We start from the raw sequence: 15,578 nt of genomic DNA, 5'->3' as shown, positions 1-15,578 counted from the left end.
AATTTTGGAAAACTATTAAAATCACTTTTCTAATTTAGATACAATTTGGAAAACTGAAAATTTTCATTTTCTTGGAAAATTTTAGAAAACCGAATGAACCAAACGCATTTTCAAAATTTCCGTTTTTTCTGGAAAATTTTCCTAAACAACTGAAAAATTTTTCACAACCAAACGCACCCTTAGTTTTTTAACAAACTATTTTTCCTCTCTCTTTCTACATGACACTCTCTCCATTGTCGTCTCTGACTTCATCCTATCAAACAACAATAATACAAAACCCAAAAAATTATATATATATATATATATATATATATATATATATATATATATATATATATATATATATATATATATATATATATATATATTCTGAAAATATTCCATTCACCCTGTTTTTAAATCATGAGAACATAGCCTTAATGGTAGATGACTATCTCCGTACGTACTTTCTTATATATATAACATCAATCACGAAAGTGTTGTATAGCTTAGAACCTCTCTCCAACTCAATATCACAAGAAGTAGACCATTCATTCATTCCGGTCAAGAACAGTCGGATGCTCTCTGAAGACATGTTCATCTCCACCAACATATTATCAGGTTGGTATTGTTAATTAGAATCCTACTCATTAATACAGACAAACGTAACAGTGTTGGTGTAAAATAACTCAAAACTATGCTCATATTCAAGATGAACTTATGGGGTTTTTGTAAACTATACGTAACTTTAAGTGTCTTTTTTATTCAGAAAAGTGCAGTGTTGATGTTCATTTTCTTGATATTAACCTCCAACGTACATCTTTGGTCCTTTCTTTGTAATTTCCTTTGGGAAGACATATATAGGAGGAAAAAGGAGATTTGAAGTCCGTGACACATGAATTATTATCATCCACACAATGAAATCAGATACCATCAAACTGATTGATTGATTGATTTTTTTTGTTTTATATATAAATGTGATATAGTTGACAAGCTCTCTTCAAATTGATACATGAAATATTCGTCTGTACAAGTGAAGAACTGTTCAAGTGTGGAGGTAAACCGTGGTTTGAATGCTTTCTAAAGCTATGGAGGTCATAAAAGGTTAGTTCTATATCTTAACAGCTCCATGATAATTTTAAGAGTATCGATGAACATCTTTAATTTGGGCTCTTAAAAGTCTTGAATTCGACTTAGCAATGACTGGTTTTTCAAGGATAAATAACATAGTTCTTGATATATACTATGTTTTTTTTGTGGAAACCTATGCATTTCAATTTGGAATATCAGAAGAACATTGATAAGTCAAGTTAATTAGATGCTACAATTTTTTTATATATATTTTTGGAATGTCTTTTAATATTTAAAAAAGTGGATGTGATTGTGCTCGGTGATTAGAAAGGAAAGTCGACTGCGGTTTTCCTTATGAGTGGAAGATAGAGGTGGCAAAAAGGATAGTGGAGAGGTGTTGGGTACTGACTCAATCGGGTGCTAAGCCTTTTTGTCGAAGATTTTTTTTGTCTATTTTTAATATTATTTTTTTAGAAAGAGAGTCTATTTTTAATATTATATATAATTAAAATGTTAAATGTAACTTAGTGTTTTAATTCGCTTTAGATGGCATTTCACTTGTTTTCTTTTTGCCTCATTTATTTATATTTTTTAGACCGCTTAGAATAAATACAACCCAAATCGACCATTTTCACAAGTAATGAGTAAAAATTGACTCGAATAAATGGTCATTGGTGTTTCACATTTGGAGTCAACAGGGTTAAACTAGATCCTAGTGCGAATGGGTAATAATATTTATTGTGTGTTGCTTTGGAGATTTTGTGTTAGCTTTAAAAAAAATGAAGAATTTTTTTTTTGTCTTACATAGTTTTTAAATTTATTTTAAATAAAAAGTTTTTAATTAAAAACTATGTCAAGTAGTTTTTAAATACTTTTGACCTTTTAATACTTTTAGCTTTTTAGTTTTATGTAAATTTGCAATTTTAAAAGCTAAAAAACTAACTTTATCCAACAAATTTACACAAATAAAAATTACATTGTCTAATTACCAATTAAATTAGACCAACTAGTTTTTTCGTCCCTTCAAATATTTTAAAAAGTCATACATATTTTTTCTCATCTAGAGTAAATAAGTGTCCTAACGTAAATTATATAAAACGTGTGGCAGATTACAAGATTTTAATCGTCAAATAGAAAGCAAAATCGTTTGATTTATTAATTTCAAAAAAGAATTGGATTGACTATGAAGAAAAAGCGGGAATGGTCATATTCATAGGCACAGCAAAATGTCAACTTTGACATATAAAGTCCACTTAAAGAATCTACAATTCATAGTTCAATAAGAGGGTCGAATGAGGTGACATGCCAACAAATTCTACCTATGGGATATCATGTTGGTATTCAATGGATATAAAGTTCAATGATCATTGAACTCTTCAATGGGAAAAAAGAAACTTTTTAACTATTATATATATATTTCATTGAACTTTATTGAATTCAATGCATTATAGGAAAATTAATATAAAGTTTTATACTAAGTAAAATGATGATGTATCAATCCATTAAACTGTAATAAGTTTAATGCATTGTGGATGCTCTAAGTAAAATGATAATGTATCAATCCATTAAACTCCAATAAAATTTAATATATTGTGGATTGCTTAGTAATCTAAAACAACAACTAATTATGATTTCATCAATAAATTACACCAAAACCTTGTATATACATCGACTTGTTATGACATAATCTTGTCACCTGACACTTATTGTAACACCACCAAGAAATTCATACCAAATTGAAAGTTAAATTTTCAAAAGTTCGCTTAAATATCAAATGATTTTTTGTTGCATAACACACAGGTTTGAAGCTATCTGAATTTTGGGAACCATGGCTGCAGCCAGGCTCACCATGTTTGTGGGAAACTTCAAGCATTATTCTCCAACTTGGGTTCCTTGCAGTCTTATTAATCGGTCTTTTGAAGAGACTCATCGAGCCACAACTACGCACCCACGAACCAAAAACCAAGACCCATGAACTGAACCCATCCAACATCAAAATCGGCCTCTCATACAAACTAAGTCTAGCATGTTCCATACTCTTACTTGCAACACATATTATGATCCCAATAACCTTCAAAACCAGAAGCAAAGCACATTGCAAATATGGAATCCCTATTCTATCCTCCGAAATCATGCAAATTGTTTCATGGGTCATGACATTGATCGCGTTATATGTCGTCCCAAAACATAAACATGTTAATTTCCCATGGATTCTAAGAGTTTGGTGGCTATGTACTTTCTTGTTAACAGCTTCACGGATAACTCTTGATGTCCATTTTCTAGTTTTGAATCATATTCACCCGGGATTTCTCGAATACATTGATTTAATCAGTGTTCTATCGTCTACTTGCTTGTTGTTTCTTGCGATTAGAGGGAAAACGGGCATAACTGTAGCTAACCCAAGTGGCATCACCGAGCCATTACTAAACGAAAACAACGATACAAAACAAGTAAAAAGAGAATGCCCATATGGAAAAGCTTCGATCTTTCAACTCGTGACATTTTCTTGGATCAACCCTTTGTTTGTTGCCGGAAACAAGAAACCACTCGACCAAGATGAAGTCCCGGATGTTGATTTCATAGATTCCGGTAGTTTTACCTCTGAATTCTTCGGCAAATGCTTAGCACAAAACCCATCAATTTACAAAGCGATTTATCGTTTTACAAGAAAGAAAGTAGCAATCAATGCCCTTTTCGCCATTACAAGTGCTGCTGCATCGTATGTTGGGCCATATCTCATCAGTGATTTCGTGAATTTTCTGAACGAAAAGAAAACCAGAAGTTTAACCAGCGGATACCTTATCGTGTTAGGGTTCTTGGGTGCGAAATTTATCGAGACACTAACACAACGACAATGGATCTTTGGTGCTCGTCAACTCGGACTCCGACTCAGGGCTGCTTTGATCTCTCACATTTACAAGAAAGGGCTTGTGTTATCGAGCCGATCATGTCAAAGCCACACAAGTGGCGAGATCATCAACATCATGAGCGTTGACATTCAACGAATAACAGATTTCATGTGGTACATTAACACACTCTTCATGTTGCCGATTCAAATCACGTTAGCGATGTTTGTCCTTCATATAAATCTTGGAAACGGAGCGTTTATCGGATTAGCAGCAACGATGGTGTTAATGTCAGGGAACATACCTTTAACACGAGTTCAGAAAAGGTATCAGTCGAAGATCATGGAGTCAAAAGATGCGAGAATGAAGTCGACTTCAGAGGTTTTACGTAACATAAAGACGCTAAAACTTCAAGCATGGGACACCCATTATCTTCAAAAACTCGAAAGTTTCAGGAAAGTCGAATACGATTGGTTATGGAGATCAATGAAATTGAATGCTCTTGCAGCTTTTGTCTTCTGGGGTGCACCAATTTTCATATCGGTGATGACTTTCGGAGGTTGTGTTTTAATGGGTATCCCGCTCACCTCCGGCAGAGTTCTATCTGCATTAGCTACATTCAGAATGTTACAAGATCCGATCTTTAATCTTCCCGATCTTCTAAACGTAATCGCACAAGGGAAAGTATCTGCAGATCGGGTGGCTTCTTATCTCCAGGAAGAAGAGATTGAACCCAATACAGTCGAGTTTGTTCCAAGAAATCTCACAGAATTTGATGTCCAAATCGAAAACGGAAGATTCAGCTGGGATCCCGATTCAAGAACTGCAAATCTTGATCAAATTCAGCTTCACGTCAAACGAGGAATGAAGGTGGCGATATGTGGAACTGTCGGCGCCGGAAAATCTAGCCTCCTGTCATGCATACTCGGTGAGATGCCGAAGTTATCGGGAACTGTGAAGATAAGTGGTACTAAAGCTTACGTTCCTCAATCTGCATGGATTTTAACGGGGAATGTTCGAGAGAATATTTTGTTTGGGAATGATTACGATAAAACGAGATATGATAAGACTGTTAAAGCATGTGCTTTGACTAAAGATTTTGAGCTTTTTTCCACCGGAGATTTGACTGAGATTGGGGAAAGAGGGATAAACATGAGCGGAGGTCAAAAGCAAAGGATTCAGATTGCTCGTGCTGTGTATGATGATGCTGATATTTATCTGCTTGATGATCCCTTTAGCGCTGTTGATGCACATACAGGAACTGAACTCTTTCAGGTTTGAAAAATCTTTTAGATTTTCAATTCTTTAATGTTTATGATTCAGAATATATAGAACCACAATGATTATGTGTTTGCTACGTAACAAAATAAAAGTGAAAGCTAGGCATTTTATGATTTTATCATCTTTTTACCATACGTTGATGTTCCATAGTTTTTCATGTGTCGCTAACCTTTTTGTAATAAAATCTCGTTATGTCTTCAATATGAACAATTTTTCTTAACGATTTTATTCTGTCGCTAAATTTGTTGATTCTTTATTTTTGTTATTATAGAAATGCCTTCTTGGAATGCTCAAGGAAAAGACTGTACTCTATGTTACACACCAAGTCGAGTTTCTTCCAGCCGCAGATCTCATTCTGGTAATTAAGCCAATTTTTAAAAATATTATCTTCAATTTTTTAACCATTAGGGTCTTGTTGATAAAACTAAGTCATATAATGCTGAATGATTTCAACCTCTCAATGGTTAAGAGAAGATAGTGTTCCATAACCATTCAGAGGCTTTGGGGAGATAATCTTGGACTTCAATATAGTATCTAATAATGACGATAAATTCAAAAACAGGTTATGCAAAATGGAAGAATTGCTCAAGTTGGAACTTTCAAAGAACTTTTAAAACAAAACATAGGATTCGAAGTTCTAGTTGGAGCTCATAACCAAGCTCTAGAATCAGTTCTAGCAGTTGAAAACTCAAGTCGAGAATCCGAACAAACACAAGGAGAAGAAGAACCAACTTTAATCACAGAACTCGCACAAACTCGGCAAGATTCAGACCATAGTTTATGTGTAGAAATGTCAAAAAAGGAAGGGAAACTGATTCATGAAGAAGAAAGAGAAAAAGGAAGCATCGGGAAAGAAGTTTACTGGTCTTATTTGACTTTGGTAAAAGGTGGTGTTTTAGTTCCGATCATACTTTTAGCTCAGTCTTCGTTTCAGACTCTACAGATTGCTAGTAATTACTGGATGGCATGGGCATGTCCGACTGATTCAAATGATGAGATAATCAATGGAATGGGATTCATTTTACTTGTTTATACACTTTTAGCAGTAGGAAGTGCTTTCTGTGTTCTTCTTCGAGCCTCACTTGTTGCTATAGCTGGACTTTCCACTTCTGAAAAGCTCTTCAACAAGATGCTACATAGCGTTTTACGTGCGCCTTTGTCCTTCTTCGACTCCACCCCAACTGGCCGAATCTTGAATCGAGTGAGTAAATAACTAAATTTAAATTGAAGATTTTTTAGGGTTTCAGTTTTTCGTGTTAAACGAAATTAAATATGCAGGCATCCACGGATCAAAGTGTGTTAGATTTAGAAATGGCGAATCGAATAGGATGGTGTGCGTTTTCAACGATTCAGCTTCTGGGAACAATGGCAGTCATGTCACAGGTTGCATGGCAAGTGTTCGCCATTCTTATTCCCGTGACAGGTGTCTGCATATGGTATCAGGTAAGAATTTACATCAAAAGTTCAAAACACATTTTATTTTTTTATTTTTTTACAAATCGATGTTTTCATGATTAATTTCAGCGATATTACATACCAACTGCAAGAGAATTAGCACGATTAGCAGGCATAGAAAGAGCCCCAATTCTTCATCATTTTGCAGAGTCTCTCACTGGTGCAGCAACAATCCGTGCTTTCCATCAACAAGATCGGTTTATTGAGAAAAATCTTTATTTGATTGATAATCACTCGAGACCATGGTTTCATAATGTCGCAGCAATCGAGTGGCTTTGTTTCAGATTGAACCAGTTATCAAATTTCGTCTTTGCGTTCTCACTCATTCTCCTTGTTACTCTTCCTGATGGAATCATTAATCCAAGTGAGTTCATAATTTCACAAAAATGGATTATTTGTTTATCACGATCCCCAAATTATGAAAGTTGAATCGAATTCGAATGTGTATTTTTTGTCATCGCAGGCATTGCAGGATTAGCAGTGACTTATGGGATCAATCTAAATGTTCAGCAAGCTTCTGTTATATGGAATATATGCAACGCAGAAAACAAAATGATCTCAGTGGAAAGAGTGTTGCAGTATTCAAATCTTACCAGTGAAGCGCCTCTTGTGATTGACGATTCTCGACCCTCAAGCCAATGGCCACAAAACGGAACAATTTCTTTCACGAATTTGCAGGTATAAACAATTAAGCTTCTTCAATTCTGCAAATTCGAAATCAATATAAACTAAAAGAAAACCGAAATTGTGTCATTTTTTTATGCAGATTCGATACGCAGATCATCTCCCTTCTGTGTTGAAAAACATTACCTGCACATTTCCAGGAAAGAAGAAAGTCGGTGTTGTTGGTAGAACAGGAAGCGGAAAGTCAACTCTTATACAAGCCATTTTTAGGGTTATAGAGCCTACAGAAGGTTTTATCACCATAGATGGTGTAGATATATGCAAAATAGGCCTTCATGACTTGAGATCAAGACTTAGCATTATTCCTCAAGATCCCACCATGTTTGAAGGAACAGTTAGAGGAAACCTCGACCCCCTAGACCAGTATCCCGATGTAGAAATTTGGGAGGTAATTCATAATTGTTATCGGTATAATAGTCATTTTCATGTAACCCTAAAAATTTGTTATTTCGTTTCAGGCTTTGGACAAATGTCAACTTGGCGATATAGTTCGTGGGAAAGAAGAGAAACTTGAATCTTCAGGTGAGATCATAAAATAAACAGATACATGAAATTATGTTTGCGATTTGTTGCATTTAGAGATTAAAAAAAGTAAGTGGATTTTGTAGTGGTTGAAGGGGGAGAAAACTGGAGTGTTGGGCAAAGGCAATTGTTTTGTCTTGGTAGAGCGTTACTGAAGAAAAGCAGCATTCTTGTTCTTGATGAAGCAACAGCATCCATTGATTCGGCTACTGATGGAATTTTACAGCAGATTATTACCCATGAATTTAAGGATCGAACAATTGTCACAATAGCCCACAGAATCCATACTGTTATAGATAGCGATCTGGTTTTGGTTCTTAGTGATGGTAAGCATCATCACATTCACATACTCCTTTCTCATAAACTTTGACTTTTTAAAGTCAATGATTTGAATTCCACATGAATGTTTAGAAATGGGAAAATTTAAAGTTTATAAAAATAGTATACAAGTAGGGTTACATTTTGATCTCAAAGTTTATAAAAATTAAACTTTGACTTTCGAAGTCATTGAGATTACTTGTAAAGTTTAAATTGGAAATGAATGTTTCTTGACTTGTTAAGATTTTGATAAAATTTTGTGAAGCAATTGTTTTTAGATTTTGGATTTCAAAAGTTAAAAGTTTGAATATGTTAAACAAATGGAAACTTAACTTAACTACTTAAATATGGGCTTGAAACAGGGAAAATAGCGGAGTATGACACGCCATCAAAGCTATTAGAAAGAGAAAACTCATTCTTCTCAAGACTCATTAAGGAGTACTCAATGAGGTCAAATTTCGACACTTTTGTGAGCTAATTTGATTGAAGATATGTAGTTCATTCGAGCGGAGAGTATTCTTATCAAATAATTGAAATGGACAAATGTACCCTTCGAATTCTTCATGTTGTAGATCAGTTGTATCAACCCTAGATTTGCCTTAAAAAATGCAAGGAGAATGTTTGATGAGTCCAAAAAGATCGAGTAAAACATATTGACAATTCTTTATAAATTATCGAAGGTAGTCAAATTTGGTACAAAACTAGATTCAATGTTTAAGTATCTGTGTCTTTCAACATTTTGGTTGACAATTTGTTAGATTAATATACAAGTTCCACAAAAAGTTCCCAATATATATAGGAGTGTCAAGTGAGACTGTAAATCAGGTAGGCTGGCTCGTTGAAACATAATAGAAGTAAAAACACCAATGTGCTTAAGATTTCACAAAAGGAAAAATGTTTATTAATTTCAAGGTACCTTGAAAGACTTACATTCAACCATTTGTATATTGTGGAGGTAAACTTTTGGCATGGATTGCCAAATTTCAGGAAAATCAAAACCGACACTAATTTACTGAAATTGAGTAGTTTAGTTATCTAATCACGTGATTACAGAAAATCAAGGAAATCACATGAATTACAACTAAAAAAAATATTGTAAAATTTGAAATACTCAGAAATCGGAGGTATACACAACACAACTGTGCTCTAAGGCCGGATGGGTATCATGAGCGGGGAAGGCCGCGGGAAGAGTCCCGCACGGCGGAACACCGCACCATCGGTGCGGGGAAGGGTGTTGTGGGGAAGGCTGAGGGGTTCCTTTGCAGCGTTCTTCCTCCTTCATTGATTGGTAGAAATGTTTTTTTTTAACCCTCTACAACCACTATTAATACTCATACTCATTTATCTTCAATCAAACCTTCAAACAAACCCTCTACAACTCTATTTTCTTCAAAAAAAAAAAAAAAAAAAAAAAAAAAAAAAGAATCCCGACAATCAAATCCTAACCTCCGATAGAAGTAAAAAAAAAAAAAAAAAAAAAAAAACCCTCATGTTTCGAGTTTAAGCACCCTTACTTGAAATATTTTTGCTATCGATTCATCATCACAATGAGTTTTTCGTCCCCAACTCGATGCTCCTATTCAATCTCCACTATAATTTTAATACCAAAATGTTAGACAATATTACTCGGTCCAAGTTTCAAATGTTACTTCGCAAATGTTTTCAAAATTTGTTGTTTTTTCCGATCAACATTCGGCAAATCAACCTCAAACCCAACCCAAAACCCAAACCCAACAACAATTCCAACTTGTCGATGAGTTGGATGACTCGGAAGAAAAATAGATGGTTCTTGAAACTCAATCGACACCACCCCCACAACGACGCAAGGGAAAACAACAAACACGCAAGGGTATCGCACAACTGGGAAGACAGAAGCCGACAACATGGCTTCCACAAGAAGAGCTAGCTTTGGTAAAAGTTTGGATTGGCATTTCTGAGGATTCGAAGACAGGAAATGCACAACCGAGAGAGCATTTTTGGTTTCACATTTTAGAACGGTTTCAGGAGGAGCTAGAAAAAGATGATGACTACCGTACGAAACACCAATTGAATTCGAAGTTTCGAGAAATAGCAAAGGGGGTTTCAAAAATAAACGGGTTGTACAACAACCTAAAAACCCAACGAAAAAGCGGTCAAGGCGACGGAGAAATACTTCAAGAAGCTTTGCAATTTTACCTTGAGGAAGTCGGAAAACCATTCAAGTGGCACGATTGTTGGAAATTATTGGTTAGATGTCCTAGGTGGAAAAGATACAAGCAAAATTTTATTTTTGGGGTACAACAATAAAAGCGAACGAAAACGGGTTCTAGTGGTTACACAACTTCCTCTGATGCTCGGGTCAGTCTAGATTTTAATCAGGAGGACGATCTCGAGCTAGAAGAAATTGTCCGACCAATGGGTATGTACAAAGCAAAGAGGAAGGGAAAAGCGACTTCCTCGGGTACATAGGATTTCAACATGGGCGTTGACGAAATGCGAAAAATAACAGCGTAGTTTGATCGAATATAATATTAATTTCTCTAAACGTTTGGCGTTCAACAAAGGAAAAGAAGAAGCAATGAAGGAGTTCGCGGAGAGATAACAAACGGAAGATATGAAGTTTTTGATAGAATAACACCGACCATTTTTCGGGACCGGTTCTCGAGCTCGTGATGAAGAAGAGAAAAAAAAATTATGAAAAAATATTTTTTGATAGGTTGTTGGTTTATTTGATTTTTTGTTTGTGTTTTTTTTTTTAATTTTTTGCTTTTTTAAATCTTAGGTTTATTGTAATCTTTATTTTAATTAATGAAATGCATTATCTTTTTAATTAAATTTTTGGTTGTTATTAATTTAGAAATTATAAATCATTAAAATCAATTAATTTTATCTAAAAAAATAGTGTGGAAAGCTTCTCACCCATTCTTTGGGTTTAAGCAGTGAGGGAAAGAAAACTGAAAGAAAATGTGATATGACCCATAAAAAATAGAGTTTCCCATATACACCCTTCGGTCTTAACGCCTTGTTCCCGAGTTCTACTTAGGAGAGAAATGGGAGGATACGGAGGGAAAGTGAGGAGTGTCGAAGGGAAATCGTGTTTCCGAGTTTCATTAATGGAAGGAAAGTGAGGGGAGGGGAAGGATTTTGGAGTCATATTTTCCTTCCAAATTTTCCTCCCAAATTGGGCGGATTTGGGAAGAAAGTGAGGGGAAGGAAAATTTTATGCTTTATTTGCTTTTTTCTCCTAACTTGGGAACACAAAAACTTAAAATTTTCCTTCCATTTCCTTCATTTTCTTCGAACTCGGGAACACAGAATAATGAATATTTTCCATCACCTCCCTTTCTTTCCGTCAAAATTTTCCTTCCCTTTCTTTTAATCAATTTACAAAAAAACTCGGGGGAACAAGGCGTAAAAGCTTTTTGTCCACGTAAAATAGATAAAATTTCTGATATATAAGTTATATTCGTTTTGGACTCATTGACCCATTTGGCCTTTCTTCCATTTATCCGCAATGGCAATCAATATGATAGATTAATGCATGCTTGAAAGTATATTTCAACTTGTACAAAATCATTGATTCTTGCAAACTACATTATTTTCACAAGTTACATATATCAAGTAATTGATATGTTGGATTATTTATATTTGAAGTTTTGTCAAAAACATGTCATATATCTTACAAATATCAGAAGAAAATGGAGTCACGCTTTAAGAGAATGGGTAATCATAAAACATAAAAAGAATCAAGTGAAATGTTCCTATTAGTATTTATATTTCTACAATTAGTCCAAATTCACATACAAAATGGTTGGTTTGAAACGAAAACCAAGTATGATGGTAAATTACATCACTTTATATATTTAAATCAAGTATGATACTTATAAAAGCACTAATGTCATAGAATAACAAGGTTTAAAAATCTCATTTATAATTACAACATGGAAGTTTGAATCTGCAAAATGGATTAGATTTGTACAAGGGATGAGAGTTGAGGGTAACTTAGTCAATTCCTAGGCCAGAGAAGTGTTCATAGCCTCCCTGTTTACAAAACACATATTACATACGAATTAGTATTTAGTAATACTCCCAAATTTTGTCAAACTGTTTTCCTTTTTGAAAAAAAAAACGTTTAGATTCTGTATCGGTTTTAAAATTTAAGTCAAAAAGTAGACAATTTAAGTGTTTTTTAGGGTTATATGCAAGAAAAAAAAGTAAAAAATAAATAAAAAGAGGGTCTTACAGAGTAGTCATCATGCACACGCCATATGCTTTCACCAAGTAAGTTTGCTACAGATAAAACAGTGAGCTGTGGAAAATAGTTCTTTTCTGAAACTGGAACAGTATTTGTGATAATTACTTCTTGAAAAAGCCCACTTGACAACCTCTCAATCGCTGGTGGACTGCATATCAACAATTTAATAATAAAATATTAAACCTCAAAAATAAAAAAATTCATGACACCAATTCATGACACAAATTATGAAAAGTAATGGACCTAAAAACAGCATGTGTGCAGCATGCATAAACTTCTCTTGCCCCTTCATGATGCAATAAGGCTGCACCTTTCGATATAGTACCTATAAATAAATAAAATCCACAAATAATTTTTAAATTAAATATATAAAGTTTCAATAACACTAAACTAGCGCGTTTGTTTTTTTTTTTAAAGGAATGGAATCTATCAATATATATAAGGAGGGTATTTTAGTCTTTTAATAAAAATAATCCATCTCCAATCCATACCAGCAGTGTCGATCATGTCATCCACCATAACTGCTACTTTACCCTTTACATCACCAATCAAATTCATTACCTGCAACCCCATACATACAACTTTCATATATGGGTATTTTCGTCTTTTTAACAAATTAAGGATGAAATTAAAATCCAGTTCCTACAAACTTGGAAGGAATGGTAATCATTAACCAAAGTCCCCATGGAATAGAATCTGGAATTGAACATTTACATTTTACATTATATGATGTTGGGCAACAAAACATGAGGTTTTTTTCTTCAAGGTCAATTTTGTAATTTGCGAAGCAATAAAAAAAAAAGTAAAATTACTTCTGCCACATTGTGGCCATGACGCCGCTTATCAACAATGGCCAAAGGTGCATCTGATAATTTTTTGGCAAAAGCTCTTGCTCTAGCAACTCCACCAACATCAGGTGACACCACTACTAAATCATCAGTTTTAATTGTCTTGCTTGCAAGGTAATCAAGTATCACAGGCTGCTTATCCCAAAAAAATAAAAATCTCAAAATGTAGTTTCATTGTAAAATAAAAAAAAAAATAATAAAGAAATAGAAAAGTAGTCTGATTACCTGACCATGTACATGATCAACTGGAATGTCAAAATACCCCATTGATTGCCCAGAGTGAAGATCACAAGCAAGAACTCGATCTGCTCCTGCTTCTGTTATCAGATTTGCAACAAGTTTAGCTGCAATTGATTCACGCCCTTGAGTCTGAATCCATCAATTGCATAAAAACAAATTATATATATAAATATGTTAAATTTATAAATTTACAGTCGAATTTATAATGCAAAGTTACCTTTCGATCAGCTCTTGCATATCCAAAGTATGGAATAACTGCAGTGATAGTTTTTGCAGATGCTCTTCGACATGCATCTATCATGATCAAAAGCTCCATAAGATTCTCATTTGCAGGAGGACATGTTGGTTGTACAAGATACACATCACACCCTCTAACACTCTCACGTAACTGAACATATATTTCTCCATCAGCAAAACGTTTTATATCAATCTTTCCAAGGTCTAAACCCATGTAACATGCAACTTCCTATCAAATACAACAAAACTCAATCAACATACACATTTGAAATGAGTGATACCCAACAAAAGATATAGAAACAATTGACCAAATTGTACCTCGGATAATAAAGGATTTGCAGTGCCTGAAAAGATCCGAAGTCTGTTGTCATCTTTTTTTGTTGGAATTCTCTCGAATTGATTCAAATTCAAGAAATTAGGCATTGTTTCTTGCTCGTTGGTGAGGATTTGTGTATTCAACCTCCCATTTTCTTTAAAATTCACCCTGCAATTCTGCTTCCATGACACTAGAGTTAACACGCATATAACATTGTGTCAATCATTAGTTAACAAGCATGCTACTATTTGTATGTTACAGTGAATTATTTATTATCTCCTATCTATACAGGACTATTTTGAATCAGATCACATTTCTTTAAGTGAATCAACAGATGGGAACTAGAATTCTTCTGTGTGTCCATATATATAGAAACACAGACATAAAAATACACACATATCATAGATGCACAGATTTTCAGGTGATCGTGTAATGTCTAGAAGCTAATTGAAGATGTTCATCCTTTCTTCTTCATTTGAAAGAAATGAACTTCTGTAAATAGATTATTAATCCCATTTCTATATAGCAGAGATATATACATAACATACACAGATATTTTTAAAAGCTACTGATAAACAAAAAGTGAAAATACTTGAACGCAACGAATCTTTGTATAGCGTCAACGCAATTTATGAAGTGTTTATACATAGATATGAATCGGAACCAAACTTTGAAGTGTTTGCCAAAAGTAAACTGAAGAGACAGTAAAAACTCACAATTACGCCGTTTCTAGCAGGGATTGCAGAGCTAAATTTGTTAGTAGCTGCGAGATTCGCTGAAGAAAACGCAAGAGAAGCCATCGGCGATTGGCGAGAAACTGATTACACTATCGGTATTATGTGCGTGTTAGAAAGAGCAGCCAGGATTTAGGGTTTTGGAGTATCCGTGAGTACTGAGTAGTTAAAGTGGTGGTAAAGGACTAAAGGGGGTAATGGCGTATAAACAGGACAGTTGCAAAAAGATGTTGGTTATTGGTTAGCCAACGAGGATCTAATGAAAATTTCCAGCTTTTGATAAGTGTGTTTGGATAGTTGAAAACTTTAAATTTGATCGTTTCTTTTCCTACATTTGTTTTGCTTTTGGTTTGGAAATAGAAAATACCAAAAAAGAAAATGAAATTATTTAAAAATTAAGCGTCGTTTGATAGTTGTTAATTGAGTTAGAGTTGACTGGGTTAGAAGTTATGACTGTGTCCACATCTGACTGAGTTTATTTTGTTTGATTATTTATCTGACTGATTGTGGTGAATGATGAAAAATGATCGTATTACCCTTATGTTGTGCTAGATAAAACAAATTAACGTTCATGTATACAAGAATCAAGAAAAGTTTTGTTCACAAAATTTGAAGACCAACTAGCTCTGCTTCTCATTTTTATCATGTCTAAAAAATAAATAAATGTTAAACATGTTATATATATATATATATATATATATATATATATATATATATATATATATATATATATATATATATATATATATACTAGGTGTAAGACCCGTATATTATACGGGTTAATTATAAAAATTAAATATTGAAATTTAAATA

At 34.0% G+C, this 15,578-nt stretch overlaps 2 protein-coding genes and 1 long non-coding RNA gene across 3 annotated transcripts; 1 reads left to right on the top strand and 2 right to left on the bottom strand.

Annotated features, from left to right (window-relative positions):
* The first annotated feature begins 409 nt into the window (after window positions 1–409).
* On the top strand, window positions 410–8,857 carry LOC145052605 (putative ABC transporter C family member 15). Its single transcript, XM_079000444.1, has 12 exons — window positions 410–600; window positions 966–1,083; window positions 2,851–5,171; window positions 5,449–5,535; window positions 5,740–6,378; window positions 6,456–6,620; window positions 6,702–6,996; window positions 7,096–7,310; window positions 7,399–7,704; window positions 7,775–7,838; window positions 7,925–8,164; window positions 8,519–8,857. Exons 2-12 carry the CDS (start codon window positions 1,053–1,055, stop codon window positions 8,632–8,634), a joined length of 4,479 nt encoding a protein of 1,492 aa, XP_078856570.1. The 5' UTR covers window positions 410–600; window positions 966–1,052; the 3' UTR covers window positions 8,635–8,857.
* Window positions 6,628–7,400, bottom strand: LOC145052606 (uncharacterized). The gene is made up of 2 exons (XR_013684081.1): window positions 7,226–7,400; window positions 6,628–6,975 (listed from the first exon to the last, which is right to left on the bottom strand). It is a non-coding gene; the product is annotated as an uncharacterized LOC145052606 (long non-coding RNA).
* A 3,093-nt stretch (window positions 8,858–11,950) lies between the features above and the next one.
* Window positions 11,951–15,024, bottom strand: LOC145052604 (ribose-phosphate pyrophosphokinase 1). The gene is made up of 9 exons (XM_079000443.1): window positions 14,748–15,024; window positions 14,034–14,207; window positions 13,696–13,944; window positions 13,464–13,607; window positions 13,203–13,370; window positions 12,882–12,951; window positions 12,634–12,715; window positions 12,379–12,538; window positions 11,951–12,176 (listed from the first exon to the last, which is right to left on the bottom strand). The coding sequence occupies exons 1-9, from the start codon at window positions 14,829–14,831 to the stop codon at window positions 12,138–12,140; spliced, it is 1,170 nt and encodes a 389-aa protein (XP_078856569.1). The 5' UTR covers window positions 14,832–15,024; the 3' UTR covers window positions 11,951–12,137.
* Between the last annotated feature and the right edge of the window lie 554 nt (window positions 15,025–15,578).

Source organism: Lactuca serriola, chromosome 5, assembly GCF_051521515.1.
Source record: "Lactuca serriola cultivar US96UC23 chromosome 5, Lser_US96UC23_V15, whole genome shotgun sequence".
NCBI classification, from domain to species: Eukaryota; Viridiplantae; Streptophyta; class Magnoliopsida; order Asterales; family Asteraceae; genus Lactuca; species Lactuca serriola.
This window is presented reverse-complemented; position numbering and strand designations above follow the sequence as displayed.